The sequence below is a fragment of the Bos taurus genome, chromosome 11 (assembly GCF_002263795.3).
Source record: "Bos taurus isolate L1 Dominette 01449 registration number 42190680 breed Hereford chromosome 11, ARS-UCD2.0, whole genome shotgun sequence".
NCBI classification, from domain to species: Eukaryota; Metazoa; Chordata; class Mammalia; order Artiodactyla; family Bovidae; genus Bos; species Bos taurus.
In genome coordinates this window covers 93,394,542-93,411,668 of record NC_037338.1, presented here as the reverse complement: position 1 = coordinate 93,411,668, position 17,127 = coordinate 93,394,542, and the positions used below count along the sequence as shown (strand labels likewise).

General features: G+C 41.2%; 1 protein-coding gene across 1 annotated transcript; it reads left to right on the top strand.

Annotated features, from left to right (window-relative positions):
• Positions 1–2,196: 2,196 nt before the first annotated feature.
• OR1L18 (olfactory receptor family 1 subfamily L member 18) lies at positions 2,197–3,126 on the top strand. Its single transcript, NM_001390266.1, has one exon. The coding sequence runs from the start codon at positions 2,197–2,199 to the stop codon at positions 3,124–3,126; it is 930 nt and encodes a 309-aa protein (NP_001377195.1).
• Positions 3,127–17,127: the final 14,001 nt, after the last annotated feature.

Here is a 17,127-nt window from a genome sequence, read left to right as displayed (position 1 = left end):
TTAATCCAACAATGTTAAATAAATTAATATGTAATATATGACTTTAAGGCCTTCCCAGGTTGCACTAGTGGTAAAGGATCTGCCTGCCAGTGCAGGAGTTGTAAGAGACACAGATCCAATCCCTGGGGTGATCTCCCTGAGAAGGGAATGGCACCTCACTCCAGTATTCTTGCCTGGAAAATTCCATGGGCAAAGGAGCCTGGCAGGCTATAGTCTTTGAGGCCTCAGTGAGTTGGACACAACTGAACGACCGAGAACACACATGCACACAAGACTTAAAGTCCTGAGTATGACTGGAAGACACATATTTACATGTTTCTCATATGTATCTTTGAATAAATATATGAGAGAAGAAATTTTAAAGCATGAATTGTATAGTTAACAATGGATGCCTTTCTGTACAAAAGTGGTTTAGGACAGGGGATTAATGAAGGGAAGAATGATTTACAAAAGAGGGGAGACTTGTACAGACTGATGATAGCATGCCGTGAGTTCAGGAGGGGCTAACCTTTGAAAGGTTAAGAACCTTTCATTCTGTGTCCAAACAAGGAAAAACCACTGTTGAATTGGATTCAATATTCCTCTCAGATATTCACTGTTGATTATTTTGGCAAATGCTTATTTCTATCGAAGACACACAAAGTCTAGTTTTATAGTAACTGAATTTGCTTTGGTAAAGAATAGGGGTCCTTCATGTTGATGTATGGCAGAACCAATACAATATTATAAAGTAATTAGCCTCCAGTTAAAATAAATAAATTTATATTTAAAAAAGAAAGTGGAAAAAAAATAAAATACTCCCCACCTCCAATGATCTCTATCTGCTTATACTAATAATATTCTATTTTTTAACAAATGTATCACTCAGTTCAGTTCAGTCGCTCAGTCATGTCCAACTCTTTGTGACCCTATGGACTGCAGCATGCCAGGCTTCCCTGTCCATCACCAACACCCAGAGCTTGCTCATACTCATGTCCATACACTCGGTGATGCTATCCAACCATCTAATCCTCTGTTTTCCCCTTTTCCTCCTGTCTTCAATCTTTCCCAGCATCAGGCCTTTTCCAATGAGTCAGTTCTTCACATCAGGTGGCCAAAGCATTGGAGTTTCATCTTCAGTATCAGTCCTTACAATGATATTCAGGAGTGATCTCCTTTAGAATGGACTGGTTTTATCTCCTTGCAGTCCAAGGGACTCTCAAAAGTCTTCTCCAACACCACAGTTCAAAAACGTCAATTCTCTGGTGCTCAACTTTCTTTATAGTCCAACTCCCACATCCATTCATGATCACTGGAAAAGCAATACCTTTGACTAGATGCACCTAGTAAAGTAATGTCTCTGCTTTTTAATACGCTGTCTAGATTGGTCATAATTTTCTTCCAAGGAGCAAGTATCTTTTCATTTCATGGCTGCAATCACCATCTGTAGTGATTTTGGAACCCAAGAAAATTAAGTCTGTCACTGTTTCCACTGTTTTCCCATCTATTTTCCATGAAGTGATGGGACTGGATACCATGATCTTAATTCTTTGAATGTTGAGTTTTAAGTCAGCTTTTCACTCTCTTGTTTCAATTTCATCAAAAGGCCCTTTAGTTTCTCTTCACTTTCTGCCATAAATGTTGTATCATCTGTGTATCTGAGGTCATTGATATTTCTCCCAGCAATCCTGATTCCAGCTTATGCTTCATCCAACCCGGCATTTTCCACGATGTACTCTGCATATAAGTTAAATAAGCTGGGTGACAATATACATCCTTGATGTATTCTGTACTGCTACATGTATGTATCACTACCTGATACTGTATTACATATACTGTTTTTGATCATCTGACTTATCACGCAAGCTACATGAATTATACAAAGGCAAGAATTTTGTTCTATTGCTGTATTCCCAGCAGGGACACAGATTTCGTAGACTAGGAACTAAGGAACTTGAATCAAGGGGTCCAGGTGTGATGGTTTCTAAAGGAAAACCCTTCTTCTGTTCCTTCAGGTTTCATAATAAGGCCCTTATGATGGATTGGGAAAAGGAGGACCACATCAAGGGACCAAGAAGGTAACAAGCTTTCCCAGCACAGCTGCTAATAGTGCCCAAATAGAGGACAACAAAGACTTGCTGGGTTCTTGTAATTTGGGCTGTGGAATAGGAGCATGATGAATAACAAACCTTCTTGTACATAGCGAGACCAAAGTCAATGGAAAGACTCAATCAAACCAGCGGTGTCTCTGAGTTCATACTCCTGGGACTTTCCTCGCGGCCAGAGGACCAAAAACCACTCTTCATCCTCTTCCTCATCATGTACCTGGTCACCATAACAGGGAATGTGCTCATCATCCTGGCCATCAGCTCTGACCCCCAACTGCACACCCCCATGTATGTCTTCTTGAGTGTCCTGTCTTTCACTGACATTTGGTATACAACAACCATTGTCCCCAGGATGCTAGTTGACTTCCTGTCAGAGAAGACCATCTCCTATGCTGGATGTCTGACCCAGATGTATTTCATATATGCTCTGGGCAACACTGATAATTGTCTTCTGGCAGCCATGGCCTATGACCGCTATGTGGCCATCTGTGACCCCTTCCACTATGTCACCATCATGAGCCACTGCCGCTGTGTCCTGCTGGTGGCCTTCTCCTGCTCATTGCCTCACCTCCACTCACTCCTACACATACTTCTGCTGAATCAGCTCACCTTCTGTGACTCCAATGTTGTCCACCACTTCCTCTGCGACATCAACCCTCTGCTGAAATTGTCCTGCTCCTCCATATTTGTCAATGATCTCACAATAAAGACAGAAGGGCTGGTGTTTTGGGTGACCCCCTTCCTATGCATTGTTTTCTCATATGTGCGAATCCTCATGGCAGTTCTCAGGATCCCCTCAGCTGCAGGGAAACGCAAAGCCTTCTCCACCTGTGGCTCCCACTTCACTGTGGTCATCCTGTTTTATGGAAGCATCTTTTATGTCTATTTACAGCCCTTGTCCAGCTACACTGTTCAGGACCGAGTGGCTGCACTTGTCTACACAGTCCTGACCTCCATGCTCAACCCTTTCATTTACAGTCTGAGAAACAAAGACATGAAGAGGGGCCTGGGGAAGCTGCTGGGCAGGAGGAAATCCTAGCTAGAAGGAGGAAATCCTAGTCTTTTGGGGATATGTTCATGGGTTTCTCTGAGGCTCTAGATGCTGTTTCTGCTAGTTCCTGATACACATAATAAACTCTTTAGGTCAGCAGAAATGACTCACATGTGTCACGGATGTTGGGTTGTATCCACTTCTTTACACGTACAACTATTAACCATGGAGATTTTATGATGATTCAGGAATAGGCTCCAGGTCTACCAAAGTCTTGGCTTCCAGTTTTCATGTATCAGCAGCTCTCTTCCTGTCTTCCTCTTCTCCAGGAAACCACATCCTTTTCATCACTCCAAATGCTGTTGAAACCTTTGTTTCCCACAAAATTTCCTAGAACTTAACATATATCTGTTCAATAACTTTTGATTCCCTTAATATAATTTGGCTTTCAATGTAATTTCTGGAATAAACTAGCTTTTTGAAAGTCGTTGCAGTGATTCAGAAAAGGAGAAGCAGAGAGAGAGGGACAGGATTGAGGCTCTTAAGAAACGGAAACCTCCACCAAGTGAGGAGTGTGTCTAGTGCAACAGTTATCCAGGGATTGTGCCTCTTCCTTCTTCCATATGTTTGACAGCACAATGTTCTAGGCTCTGTAGTGAACAAAAGCCCAACTCTTAGCCCCGCTCAGCCAGGTGACCTAGTAGTTCAGCACACAACTGCCCTGATTATCAGGCCAGGGTACATGAGGCTGAGTTGCCTCTGGGTCTCTACCCTGGTCATCTGGTGCCTCAAATATGCCTTGAGGCACTGGTCTTGTTCCCTCTCTTAGCTTTAGTTCCCTTAGAGAGTCCCCTCTTGCCACCATCATAATCATCCAGATCTGTCTGCTTCCCAGAGAAAGCACATACATTAATTCTATGTACTTAGAATTAATGATTTTAAGGAGAGTATAAAAACCCACATGTGAACATTAAAGGCAGATATAACTAGGAACTTTGGGAACCATTCAGAGACATACGGAGTTCTCTGGGAAGTAGAGTCATCTAGGCAAGGACATTATACAATTCACTTCTGCTTCTTCCTATATTCTCTATTATTACTCAGTGATTTTATACTTTATTTTATATCTGAATATTTCATCATTTACTCTTCTTCTATGTTCTTCCTGGACCTATTATTCAATAGGTCTCATGTGGGCCTGTGAATCTGCATTTTAAGGAGCACCCCATAGAAAAGACTAACCTAGTCTTTATGTGGGAAGCTGCATGATTGAAAATTCCCGACCACTCCCTATGTCCCATTATTTGTATTTCTGGACTCATGCCTTCAGTAATGCTATATCAAGTGTATGGCAAGAATACACAGAAGAACTGTACAAAAAAGATCTTCATGACCCAGATAATCACGATGGTGTGATCACTGACCTAGAGCCAGACATCCTGGAATGTGAAGTCCAGTGGGCCTTAGAAAGCATCACTACAAACAAAGCTAGTGGAGGTGATGGAATTCCAGTTGAGCTATTCCAAATCCTGAAAGATGATGCTATGAAAGCGCTGCACTCAATATGCCAGCAAATTTATAAAATTCATCAGTGGCCACAGGACTGGAAAAGGTCAGTTTTCATTCCAATCCCAAAGAAAAGCAATGCCAAAGAATGCTCAAACTACCACACAATTGCATTCATCTCACATGCTAGTAAAGTAATGCTCAAAATTCTCCAAGCCAGGCTTCAGCAATACGTGAACCATGAACTTCCTGATGTTCAAGCTGGTTTTAGAAAAGGCAGAGGAACCAGAGATCAAATTGCCAACATGAGCTGGATCATGGAAAAAGCAAGAGAGTTCCAGCAAAACATATATTTCTGCTTTATTGACTATGCCAAAGTGCCAGGAGCCGGCAAGAGACATTCCACTCGTGACAAAGGTCATGAGGAAGAAGGCTCGGCATACGCAAAGGTGGGATCGAGCCTCAGGAGTCCCCCCAGATATTCTCGAGCATCTACCCCCAAAAAACCAGGGTGTGCCTACTTTATTGCTTTGTGCTCTCACCTCTGACTTTACTGGGGGCTGTCCCCCACCACCATCTCGCTCTCTCTGTCAAAAAGTTAACTTACAGCTCCAATTAATAAAGTTCCTGGGCAATTAGGAGTGTTTAAATCCAAACCCCTCAGATGGCTCTCTAACTCACCTGACAAGTTTACCCGGACTCCTACAGCTATGCATACGATTGTTTACAGTCTCCCGGGAAGCTTAAGATATTCAAATAGCTTAGAACCTCTCAGAGAGTTAGAAACTGTCAGAATAAACTAGTAAAGGATTTCATTGATGAGCCAATGTTTGTTGCCAAGTTTTCACATCCCCTGAATTGTATCCTTGAATGTGTATTAATTAATACAGTTGGTATGTAGAAAAAATAAGTAGTGTTAGACCCTTAAGGTAATAAATTCTTTCCTTTGTTGTAAACCCATTACACATCCACCCTATAGGAATGCAATTTTATCTTTGGAAGATGGCGCCAAACCTTAAAATAATTACTCTTAGAGAAAATAAGTCTTTGTTGATAAGTCCTTGTCAAGAGTCATAAAATGTTAATAGGCCTTCTGGCCAGAAGATGATGTAAATCACCTAAACCATTTGTATACGATAAATTTGCAGGAAAGAAACCCTGGTTTTTGATAAGGATCAAAGACTGCTGACTTTGCATCCCCTATTATCCTCTATGTGTAACTTAGGGTATATAAACCCCTGTTAAAAATAAAGCTATGGGCCTTGCTCACCAACGCTTGGTCTCCCCATGTCATTCTTTTCACATTCTGGCTGAAGTCTCCATCTGGAGCGCGGATATCTTCTGTGATCATTTATTTGCCTGGGCTTCTAAGAGCCACTCGAGAAGGTGTCTAAGGTGGGGCACCTTCTGCTATTCGAGAGGGCGCCTGCGGCCTCCATGGTCAGAGCTAACCTGGTGTCACGGGTTATATTGATTTTCCGCGTAAACCCAAGCTACTCAGCCTCTTTTCTCCACTGAATTTTCCTACTGAGCTATCCTCATTCTATTACTCTTTATATCTCTAATTACCATTTGAATAGGTCGCCGATGCCGTCTCCCCTTCGAATACCCTGGATCAGCCAGGGCTGGACCTCGGCACCAAAGCCTTTGACTGTGTGGATCACAAGAAACTGTGGAAAATTCTGAAAGACATGGGAATACCAGACCACCTGATCTGCCTCTTGAGAAATCTGTATGCAGGTCAGGAAACAACAGTTAGAACTGGACATGGAACAACAGACTGGTTCCAAATAGGAAAAAGAGTACATCAAGGCTGTATATTGTCACCCTGCTTATTTAACTTCTATGCAGACTACATCATGAGAAACGCTGGGCTGGAAGAAGCACAAGCTGGAATCAAGATTGCTGGGAGAAATATCAATAACCTCAGATATGCAGATGACACCATCCTTATGGCAGAAAGTGAAGAGGAACTCAAAAGCCTCTTGATGAAAGTGAAAGTGGAGAGTGAAAAAGTTGGCTTAAAGCTCAACATTCAGAAAATGAAGATCATGGCATCCGATCATTTCATGGGAAATAGATGGGGAAACAGTGGAAACAGTGTCAGACTTTATTTTGGGGGGCTCCAAAATCACTGCAGATGGTGATTACAGCCATGAAATTAAAAGACACTTGCTCCTTGGAAGGAAAGTTATGACCAACCTAGATAGCATATTCAAAAGCAGAGACATTACTTTGCCAACAAAGGTCCGTCTAGTCAAGGCTATGATTTTTCCAGTGGTCATGTGTGGATGTGTGGTCATGTGTGGACTGTGAAGAAAGCTGAGTGCCGAAAAGTTGATGCTTTTGAACTGTGGTGTTGGAGAAGACTCTTGAGAGTCCCTTGGACTGCAAGGAGATCCAACCAGTCCATTCTGAAGATCAGCCCTGGGATTTCTTTGGAAGGAATGATGCTAAAGCTGAAACTCCAGTACTTGGGCCACCTCATGCGAAGAGTTGACTCATTGGAAAAGACTCTGATGCTGGGAGGGATTGGGGGCAGGAGGAGAAGGGGACGATGGAGGATGAGATGGCTGGATGGCATCACTGACTCGATGGACGTGAGTCTGAGTGAACTCCGGGAGTTGGTGATGGGCAGGGAGGCCTGGTGTGCTGCGATTCATGGGGTCACAAAGAGTCAAACATGACTGAGCGACTGAACTGACCTGAATCTACATGTATACAGATACTCACTGATTGCAGCATTTTTCATAATAGAAAAAGTTAGAAAAATTAAAAATAATCTAAATGCCCATCAATAGAGAAAGAGATAAATAGTGGTTCACTTTTCCACAGAGAGAAATAATCTGTAATATGTATACATATGGAGGTATATCTCTAGGACTGACCTGAAAAGCCATTACAAATATAAATGAAATTGTCTATGAGTAAACATGTTAGGGTAAAAAAAAAAAAGTAAATATATCTGTGTGTGTTTGTGTGTGTGTGTGTGAGGGTATATTTTTCTGTATCTGGTGAGATTATATACCCAGTAAGAAAACATACACCCTTACACACACACACACACACACACACACACACACACACACACAAAACACATACACCATTATACAAAAGACTAGAAGGAAATAATGTGTGCTTTAAAGTCTGCACATATTTTTAACATCAGGAATTTTAAAAGGGGACTTTTTTTTAATAAATAAACACCAATTGTTAAGAGTACTGTAAAATCTATTGCTCTGTTGTTCCTCATCATGGAGTTTTGTTGAGTTTTGTTTTGTTTAAAAAGCAATAATATCGCATCATGATAGGAAAGAGCTGGTAGAAAAGAGGTCGGATCACCAATGGGACCCTCCATTGAATGTCCTAATGCTCATTTTGATGAACTAGATAAAGAGGAAACACTTCATGCCTGAAATCATCACACTTCTACACAACATAGGGTTTTTGCTATCAACACTTTGGGTTTGGAAGAGAAAATCCTGATCTGTACACTTTTCTCTAAGACTGGGCATGGCCATGGAGCTATGGCTATGTCCCTCGAGTCAGTCCGAGTGAGGTCCAAGAATTTTCATTTCTAACAAGCCCTCAGGTGATGCCACATACTGATTAAGAAAAATACTTTAAGAATCACTAGTCTAGTAGATATCAAGACCCACGATAGACCTATTGCAATGAAGGCTATGTGGATATTGGTGAAAGACTAGACAAACAAGACAGCTGCTATAAAATAGAGAGCCCAAGGGGCGGTCCTAAGATGGTGGAGGAATAGGACAGGGAGACCACTTTCTCCCCCACAAATTCATCAGAAGAATATCTAAACTCTGAGTAAATTCCACAAAACAATTTCTGAATGCCAGCGGAGGACATCAGGCACCCAGAAAAGCAGCCCATTGTCTTCGAAAGGAGATAGGAAAAAATATAAAAGACAAAAAAAAAAAAAAGAGAGACAAAAAAGGTAGGGATAGGCTCCATCCCAAGAAGGGAGTCTTAAAAAGAGAGAAGTTTCCAAACACCAGGAAACACTCTCACTGCTGAGTCTGTGGTGAGCCTTGGAAGCACAGAGGGCAACATAACAGGGAGGAAAAATAAATAAATAATTAAACCCCACAGATTATGAACCCAACCGTAACTCCCCCAACAGAGAAGCAGTGCAGACGCCTGCACCCACCACTAGCAAGTGGGGGCTGGGCAGGGAGGAACGGGCTGCATTGCTTAGAGTTAAGGATCTGGCCTGAATACCCTGAGGGCAATCTGAGCGAACTAACTTGGGCTAGTAAACCAGACTGTGGGATAGCTACCACACGAAAAGCCCTAAGACACTGCCAGGCCCACACACAGAACAAAGGGCTGAACAGAAGTAGCCGACTGCAGACCATCCCCCTCCGGTGACAGGCAACCAGAGCTGGAAGGGGGCAATCACAGCCCCAGAGAGACATTATCTACCAAACCACAAGCAGGCTTCTTTGCTAACTAAGACTTCCTGTGGTTCTGGACAGTGAACCTGAGAAGGTGCGCCAGTTGTACATCCAGAAAACCGAGCATCAGGGACGGGGGAGGCGATAAGTCGCAGCGACCGTGCTCGCCAAACATCTCATCACTTGAGGTGCTGGGACCTGGGAAGGGCACAAAACGCAGGCCCAACGGAGTCTGTGCCTCTGAGGACTACCCGAGTGCCTGAACCTGAGCGGCATAGACCTGGGAGGTGCATGCAGCCCAGGGCCGGCCTCGGACGGTTCCCGGGGGAGCAACCTACCCTGAGCAGTGTGGGCAGGGAGGGTACACCAGCCGTGAGTGGGGGCAGGACCAGTGTGGCCGAGACACTGCGAGCACGTGCCAGTGTTATTTGTTTGCACTGTCCCTCCCTCCCACAGCCCGACTGAACAAGTGAGCCTAAAATAAGTGTCCACCACTGCCCTCTCTGTATCAGGGCAGAAATCAGACACTGAAGAGACGAGCAAACAGAAGAAGCTAAAACAGAGGGAACCACCTTGGAAGTGACAGGTGCAACAGATTAAAACCCTGTCGTTAGTACTGACTCCATAGGAAGGGGCCTTTAGATCTTGAGAAATATAAGCCAGACCAAGGACCTATCCAAAAATGAACTGACCCCACAATACCCACCACAACACCAAAGAAAGTCCTAGATATATTTTTACTATTTTTATGATCATTCTTTTTTTTATTATTTTAAAAAAATTTTTAAGTCCTCTGTTACTCCTTTAATTTTCACTTTTATAACCTACCATTATTTTGCAAAAAAAAAAAAGACCCTGTTTTTTAAAGCATAATTCATATATACATATATTTTTTTATTATTTTTGCGATTTTGTTTCTTTTCTTTCTTTGTCTTTTTTTTTCTTCTTTTCTTTAATATTGTATTTTTGAAATTCCAAACTCTACTCTAGATTTTTAATCTTTGCTTTTTGGTATTTGTTATCACTTTTGTACCTTTAAGAACCCAATCTTCAGTACCCATTTTTACTTGGGAGCGAGATTACTGGCTTGACTGCTCTCTCCCCCTTTGGACACTCCCTTTTCTTCACCAGCTCGACTCTGTCTCCTCCCTTCCCCCTCTCTTCTCTACCCAACTCTCTGAATCTCTGTGTGTTCCAGACAGTGGAGAACATTTAGGGAACTGATTACTGGCTGGATCTGTCTCTCTCCTTTTGATTCCCCGCTTTTATCCTCCTGGCAAGCTCTGTCTCCTTCCTCCCTCTTCTCTTCTCTGTATAACTCCATGAACATCTCTGAGTGGTCCAGTTGTGGAGTGCCCATAAGGAAGTGATTACTGGCTAGCTTGCTCTCTCCTCTATTGATTTCACCTCATCTCATTCGGGTCACCTCTAACTCCCTCGTCCCTCTTCGCTTCTCCATGTAACTCTGTGAACCTCTCTGGGTGTCCCTTACTGTGGAAAAACTTTTCATCTTTAACCTAGAAGTTTTATCAATGGTGTTGCAAAGAAGTCTTGAGACTACTGTAAAAATAAGACTGAAAACAAGAAGCGGGAGGCTTAAGTCCAAATTCTGAGAACACCAGAGAACTCCTGATTCCAGGGAACATTAATTGACAGGAGCTCATCAAACGCCTCCATACCTACACTGAAACCAAGCACCACCCAAGGGCCAACAAGTTCCAGAGCAAGACATACTACACAAATTCTCCAGCAACACAGGAACACAGCCCTGAGCTCCAATATACAGGCCGCCCAAAGTTGCTCCAAAACCATTGACATCTCATAACTCATTACTGGACACTTCATTGCATTCCAGAAAGAAGAAATCCAGCTCCACCCACCAGAACACCGACGCAAGCTTCCCTGAACAAGAAACTTTGACAATCCACCTGTACAACCCCACCCACAGTGAGGAAACTCCACAATAAAGAGAACTCCACAAACTGCCAGAATACAGAAAGGCCAACCCAAACTCAGCAATATAAACAAGATGAAGAGACAGAGGAATACACAGCAGGTAAAGGAACAGGATAAATGCCCACCAAACCAAACAAAATAGCAAGAGATAGGGAATCTACCTGATAAAGAATTCCGAATAATGATAGTGAAAATGATCCAATATCTTGAAATCAAAATGGAATCACAGATAAATAGCCTGGAGACAAGGATTGAGAGGATACAAGAAAGGTTAACAAGGACCTAGAAGAAATACAAAAGAGTCAATATATAATGAATAATGTAATAAATGAGATAAAAAAACACTTTGGAGGCAACAAATAGTAGAATAAGAGAAGCAGAAGATAGGATTAGTGAAGTAGAAGATAGAATGGTAGAAATAAATGAATCAGAGAGGAAAAAAGAAAAACGAATGAAAAGAAATGAGGACAATCTCAGGGACCTCCAGGACAGTGTTAAATGCCCCAACATTCAAATCATAGGGGTCCCAGAAGAAGAAGACAGAAAGACAATGAGAAAATACTCGAGGAGATAATAGGTGAAAACTTCCCTAAAATGGGGAAGGAAATAATCACTCAAGTCCAAGAAACCCAGAGAGTCCCAAACAGGATAAACCCAAGGCAAAACACCCCAAGACACATATTAATCAAATTAACAAAGATCAAACACAAAGAAAAAATATTAAAAGCAGCAAGGGAAAAACAACAAATAACACACAAGGGGATTCCCATAAGGATAACAGCTGATCTTTCAATAGAAACTCTTCAGGCCAGGAGGGAATGGCAAGACATATTTAAAGTGATGAAAGAAAGTAAACTACAGCCCAGATTACTGTACCCAACAAGGATCTCATTCAAATATGAAGGAGAAATCAAAAGCTTTACAGACAAGCAAAAGCTGAGAGAAGTCAGCACCACCAAACTGCTCTCCAACAAATGCTAAAGGATATTCTCTAGAAAGGAAACACAAAAAGGATGTATAAACTCAAACCCAAAACAATAAAGTAAATGGTAATGGGATCATATGTATCAATAATTACCTTAAACATAAATGGGTTGAATGCCTCAACCAAAAGACAAAGACTGGCTGAATGGATACAAAAACAATACCCCTATATATGTCGTCTGCAAGAGACCCACCTCAAAACAGGGGACACATACAGACTGAAGGTGAAGGGCTGGAAAAGGATATTCCATGCAAATAGAGATCAAAAGAAAGGAGGAGTAGCAACACTCATATCAGATAAAATAGACTTTAAAACAAAGGCTGTGAAAAGAGACAAAGAAGGACACTACATAATGATCAAAGGATCAATCCAAGAAGAAGATATAACAATTATAAATACATATGCACCCAACATAGGAGCACCACAATATGTAAGACAAATGCTAACAAGTATGAAAGGGGAAATTAACAATAACACAATGATAGTGGGAGACTTGAATACCCCACTCACACCTGTGGACAGATCAACTAAACAGATTTAACAAGGAAACACAAACTTTAAATGGTACAATAGACCATTTAGACCTAATTGATATCTATAGGACGTTTCACCCCAAAACAATGAATTTCACCTTTTTCTCGAACACACACGGAATCTTCTCCAGGATAGATCACATCCTGGGCCATAAATCTAGCCTTTGTAAATTCAAAAAAATTGAAATCACTCCAAGCATCTTTTCTGACCACAATGCAGTAAGATTAGATCTCAATTACAGGAGAAAAACTATTAAAAATTCCAACATATGGAGGCTGAACAACATGCTGCTGAAAAACCAACAAATCACAGAACAAATCACAAAAGAAATCAAAATATGCATAGAAACGAACGAAAATGAAAACACAACAACCCAAAACCTGTGGGACACTGTAAAAGCCGTGCTAAGGGGAAAGTTCATAGCAATACAGGCATACCTCAAGAAATAAGAAAAAAGTCAAATCAATAACCTAACTCTAAACCTAAAGCAACTAGAAAAGAAAGAAATGAAGAACCCCAGGGTTGGTAGAAGGAAAGAAATCTTAAAAATTAGGGCAGAAATAAATGCAAAAGAGACCATAGCAAAAATGAACAAAGCCAAAATTTGGTTCTTTGAAAGGATAAACAAAATTGACAAACCATTAGCCAGACTCATCAAGAAACAAAGGGAGAAAAATTAAATCAATAACATTAGATATGAAAATGGAGAGATCATAAGACAATACAGAAATACAAATGATCATAAGAGACTACTATCAGCAATTATATGCCAATAAAATGGACAACGTGGAAGAAATGGACAAATTCTTAGAAAAGTACAACTTTCCAAAACTGAACCAGGAAAAAATACAAAATCTTAACAGACCCATCACAAGCATGGAAATTAAAACTGTAATCAGAAATCTTCCAGTAAACAAAAGCCCAGGTCCAGACGGCTTCACAGTTGAATTCTACCAAAAATTTAGAGAAGAGCTAACACCTCTCCTATTCAAACTCTTCCAGAAAATTGCAGAGGAAGGTAAACTTCCAAACTCATTCTATGAGGCCACCATCACCCTAACACCACAAGCTGACAAGGAGGCCACAAAAAAACAAAACTACAGGCCAATATCACTGATGAACATAGATGCAAAAATCCTTAACAAAATTCTAGCAATCAGAATCCAACAACACATTGAAAAGATCATACACCATGACCAAGTGTGCTTTATCCCAGGGACACAAGGATTCTTCAATATCCACAAACAAAACAATGTAATACACCACATTAACAAATTGAAAAATAAAAGCCATATGATTATCTCAATAGATGCAGATAAAGCCTTTGACAAAATTCAACATCCATTTATGATAAAAACTTTCAGAAAGCAGGAATGGAAGGAACATACCTCAACATAATAAAAGCTATATATGACAAACCCACAGCAAACATTATCCTCAATGGTGAAAAATTGAAAGCATTTTCCCTAAAGTCAGGAACAAGACAAGGGTGCCCACTCTCACCACTACTATTCAACATAGTTTTGGAAGTTTTGGCCACAGCAATCAGAGCAGAAAAAGAAATAAAAGGAATCCAAATTGGAAAAGACATAAAACTCTCACTGTTTGCAGATGACATGATCCTCTACATAGAAAACCCTGAAGACTCCACCAGAAAATTACTAGAGCTAATCATGAATATAGTAAAGTTGCAGGATATAAAATCAACACACAGAAATCCCTTGCATTTCTATACACTAATAATGAGAAAACAGAAAGAGAAATTAAGGAAACAATTCCATTCACCATTGCAACGAAAAGAATAAGATACTTAGGAATATACCTACCTAAAGAAACTAAAGGCCTATATATAGAAAACTATAAAACTCTGATGAAAGAAATCAAATAGGACACTAATAGATGGAGAAATATACCATGTTCATGGATTGGAAGAATCAATATAGTGAAAATGAGTATACTACCCAATGCAATCTATAGATTCAATGCAATCCCTATCAAGCTACCAATGGTATTTTTCACAGAGCTAGAACAAATAATTTCACAATTTGTATGGAAATACAAAAAACCTCGAATAGCCAAAGCTATCTTGAGAAAGAAGAATGGAACTGGAGGAATCAAACTGCCTCACTTCAGGCTCTACTACAAAGCCACAGTCATCAAGACAGTATGGTACTGGCACAAAGACAGAAATATAGATCAATGGAACAAAATAGAAAGCCCAGAGATAAATCCATGCACCTATGGACACCTTATCTTTGACAAAGGAGGCAAGAATATACAATGGATCAAAGACAATCTCTTTAACAAGTGGTGCTGGGAAAACTGGTCAACCACTTGTAAAAGAATGAAACTAGAACACTTTCTAACACCATACACAAAAATAAACTCAAAATGGATTAAAGATCTAAACATAAGACCAGAAACTATAAAACTCCTAGAGGAGAACATAGGCAAAACACTCTCCGACATACATCACAGCAGGATCCTCTGACCCACCTCCAAGAATATTGGGAATAAAAGCAAAAATAACCTAATGGGACCTAATTAAACTTAAAAGCTTCTGCACAACAAAGGAAACTATAAGCAAGGTGAAAAGACAGCCTTCAGAATGGGAAAAAATAATAGCAAATGAAGCAACGGACAAACAACTAATCTCAAAAATATACAAGCAATTCCTGCAGCTCAATTCCAGAAAAATAAACGACTCAATCAAAAATGGGCCAATGAACTAAATAGACATTTCTCCAAAGAAGACATACAGATGGCTAACAAACACATGAAAAGATGCTCAACATCACTCATTATCAGAGAAATGCAAATCAAAACCACAATGAGGTACCATTTCACACCATTCAGAATGGCTGCGATCCAAAAGTCTACAAGCAATAAATGCTGGAGAGGGTGTGGAGAAAACGGAACCCTCTTACACTGTTGGTGGGAATGCAAACTAGTACAGCCACTATGGAGAACAGTGTGGAGATTCCTTAAAAAACTGGAAATAGAACTGCCTTATGACCCAGCAATCCCACTGCTGGGCATACACACTGAGGAAACCAGAAGGGAAAGAGACACGTGTACCCCAATGTTCATCGCAGCACTATTTATAATAGCCAGGACATGGAAGCAACCTAGATGTCCATCAGCAGATGAATGGATAAGAAAGCTGTGGTACATATACACAATGGAGTATTACTTAGCCATTAAAAAGAATACATTTGAATCAGTTCTAATGAGGTGGATGAAACTGGAGACTATTATACAGAGTGAAGTAAGCCTGAATGAAAAACATCAATACAGTATACTAACGCATATATATGGAATTTAGAAAGACGGTAAGGAGAACCCTGTAAGCGAGACAGCAAAAGAGACACAGATGTATAGAACAGTCCTCTGGACTCTGTGGGAGAGGTGGGGGGCATGATTTGGGAGAATGGAATTAAAACATATGTAATATCATATATGAAATGAATCGCCAGTCCAGGTTCGATGCAGGATACCAGAAACTTGGGGCTGGTGCACTGGGATGACCCAGAGGGATGGTGTGGGGAGGGAGGTGGAAGGAGGGGTTCAGGATTGGGAACACGTGTACACCTGTGGCAGATCCATGTTGATGTATGGCAAAACGAATACAATCAAAAAAATTAATCTAAAAAAAAAAAAAAAGCACAGGTTGAGTGAATGAGGCTGGGGATTCCATAGTTTTTGTCTCTTTTCTACCTATGGGCTCTGCTTCCATTAAAACTTGTGGTATAGGGGGACTTATCTGGTGGTCCAGAACTAAGACTCCATGCTGCCAACACAGGGGGGCTTGGGTTTGATCATTGGTCAGGGAATTACATCCCACATGACAAAATTAAGAATTCATATCCTACAACTAGGAGTCTGCATGTTGCAACGAAGATGTGGTGCAGCCAACATTTTTTAAAATGTGATATAGATAGCCTAGAAGTTCAACTGGATGGATTTAAAACCAAATGGCATATGTAAATTTTACTTGGACCTTATGACTTTTCAATCCATGAGTTATTTGAAAGTATCTTGGAGGAAAGAGTAAGGTACCAAACTGGATTGGAGTAGCCAAGTGGGTGGCCAGTTTCCTGAAACTCACCTCCATGTCCAGATGATTTTCTTCCCTTCCCAGGCACTCCAGAAGTTGATCTGCACCACATCTGTTCATCAGGTCAAGTCTGCTTCTCACACAAAGCTCAGCTTCCTCATATGTCTCCCATGAACTTCTGGGCTGATCGATGAGAGAAGCTGGGATGGAGGAGGAGCTGATCTACTACTCCAAAGGGATAACATGTTTCCCTTCCCTGACCTCAACACCCACCTCTTTCCCAACACCTGGTCCTGGGCTCACTGCTGCTCTCCCAGCTCCAGACCTCAGAAGGCAGAGATGCTCTGACTCAAGTGGGAGGACTCTCCTGATTGAGGAAGCCCAGCCAGCTTCTCATGAGTTTGAGGTCTGCTCTACTGGTGTCTGGGGCACTTGTTAGACTGAGGGAGTTGAGGTGTGATGACCTCTCAGGGGAATTTGTCCCCAGAGAGGGAGTAGAGAGCAGACAGAGAAAGCAGAATGGGAATCACTGTCAGCACTGCTGACTCCCAGGGGACAGGGGACCCCTGAGGCTTCCAGTTTAGATGTTAGGA

Coding starts and splice junctions, on each gene's coding strand:
- OR1L18 (NM_001390266.1), top strand. CDS start 2,197: ATGGAAAGACTCAATCAAACCAGCGGTGTCTCTGAGTTCATACTCCTG.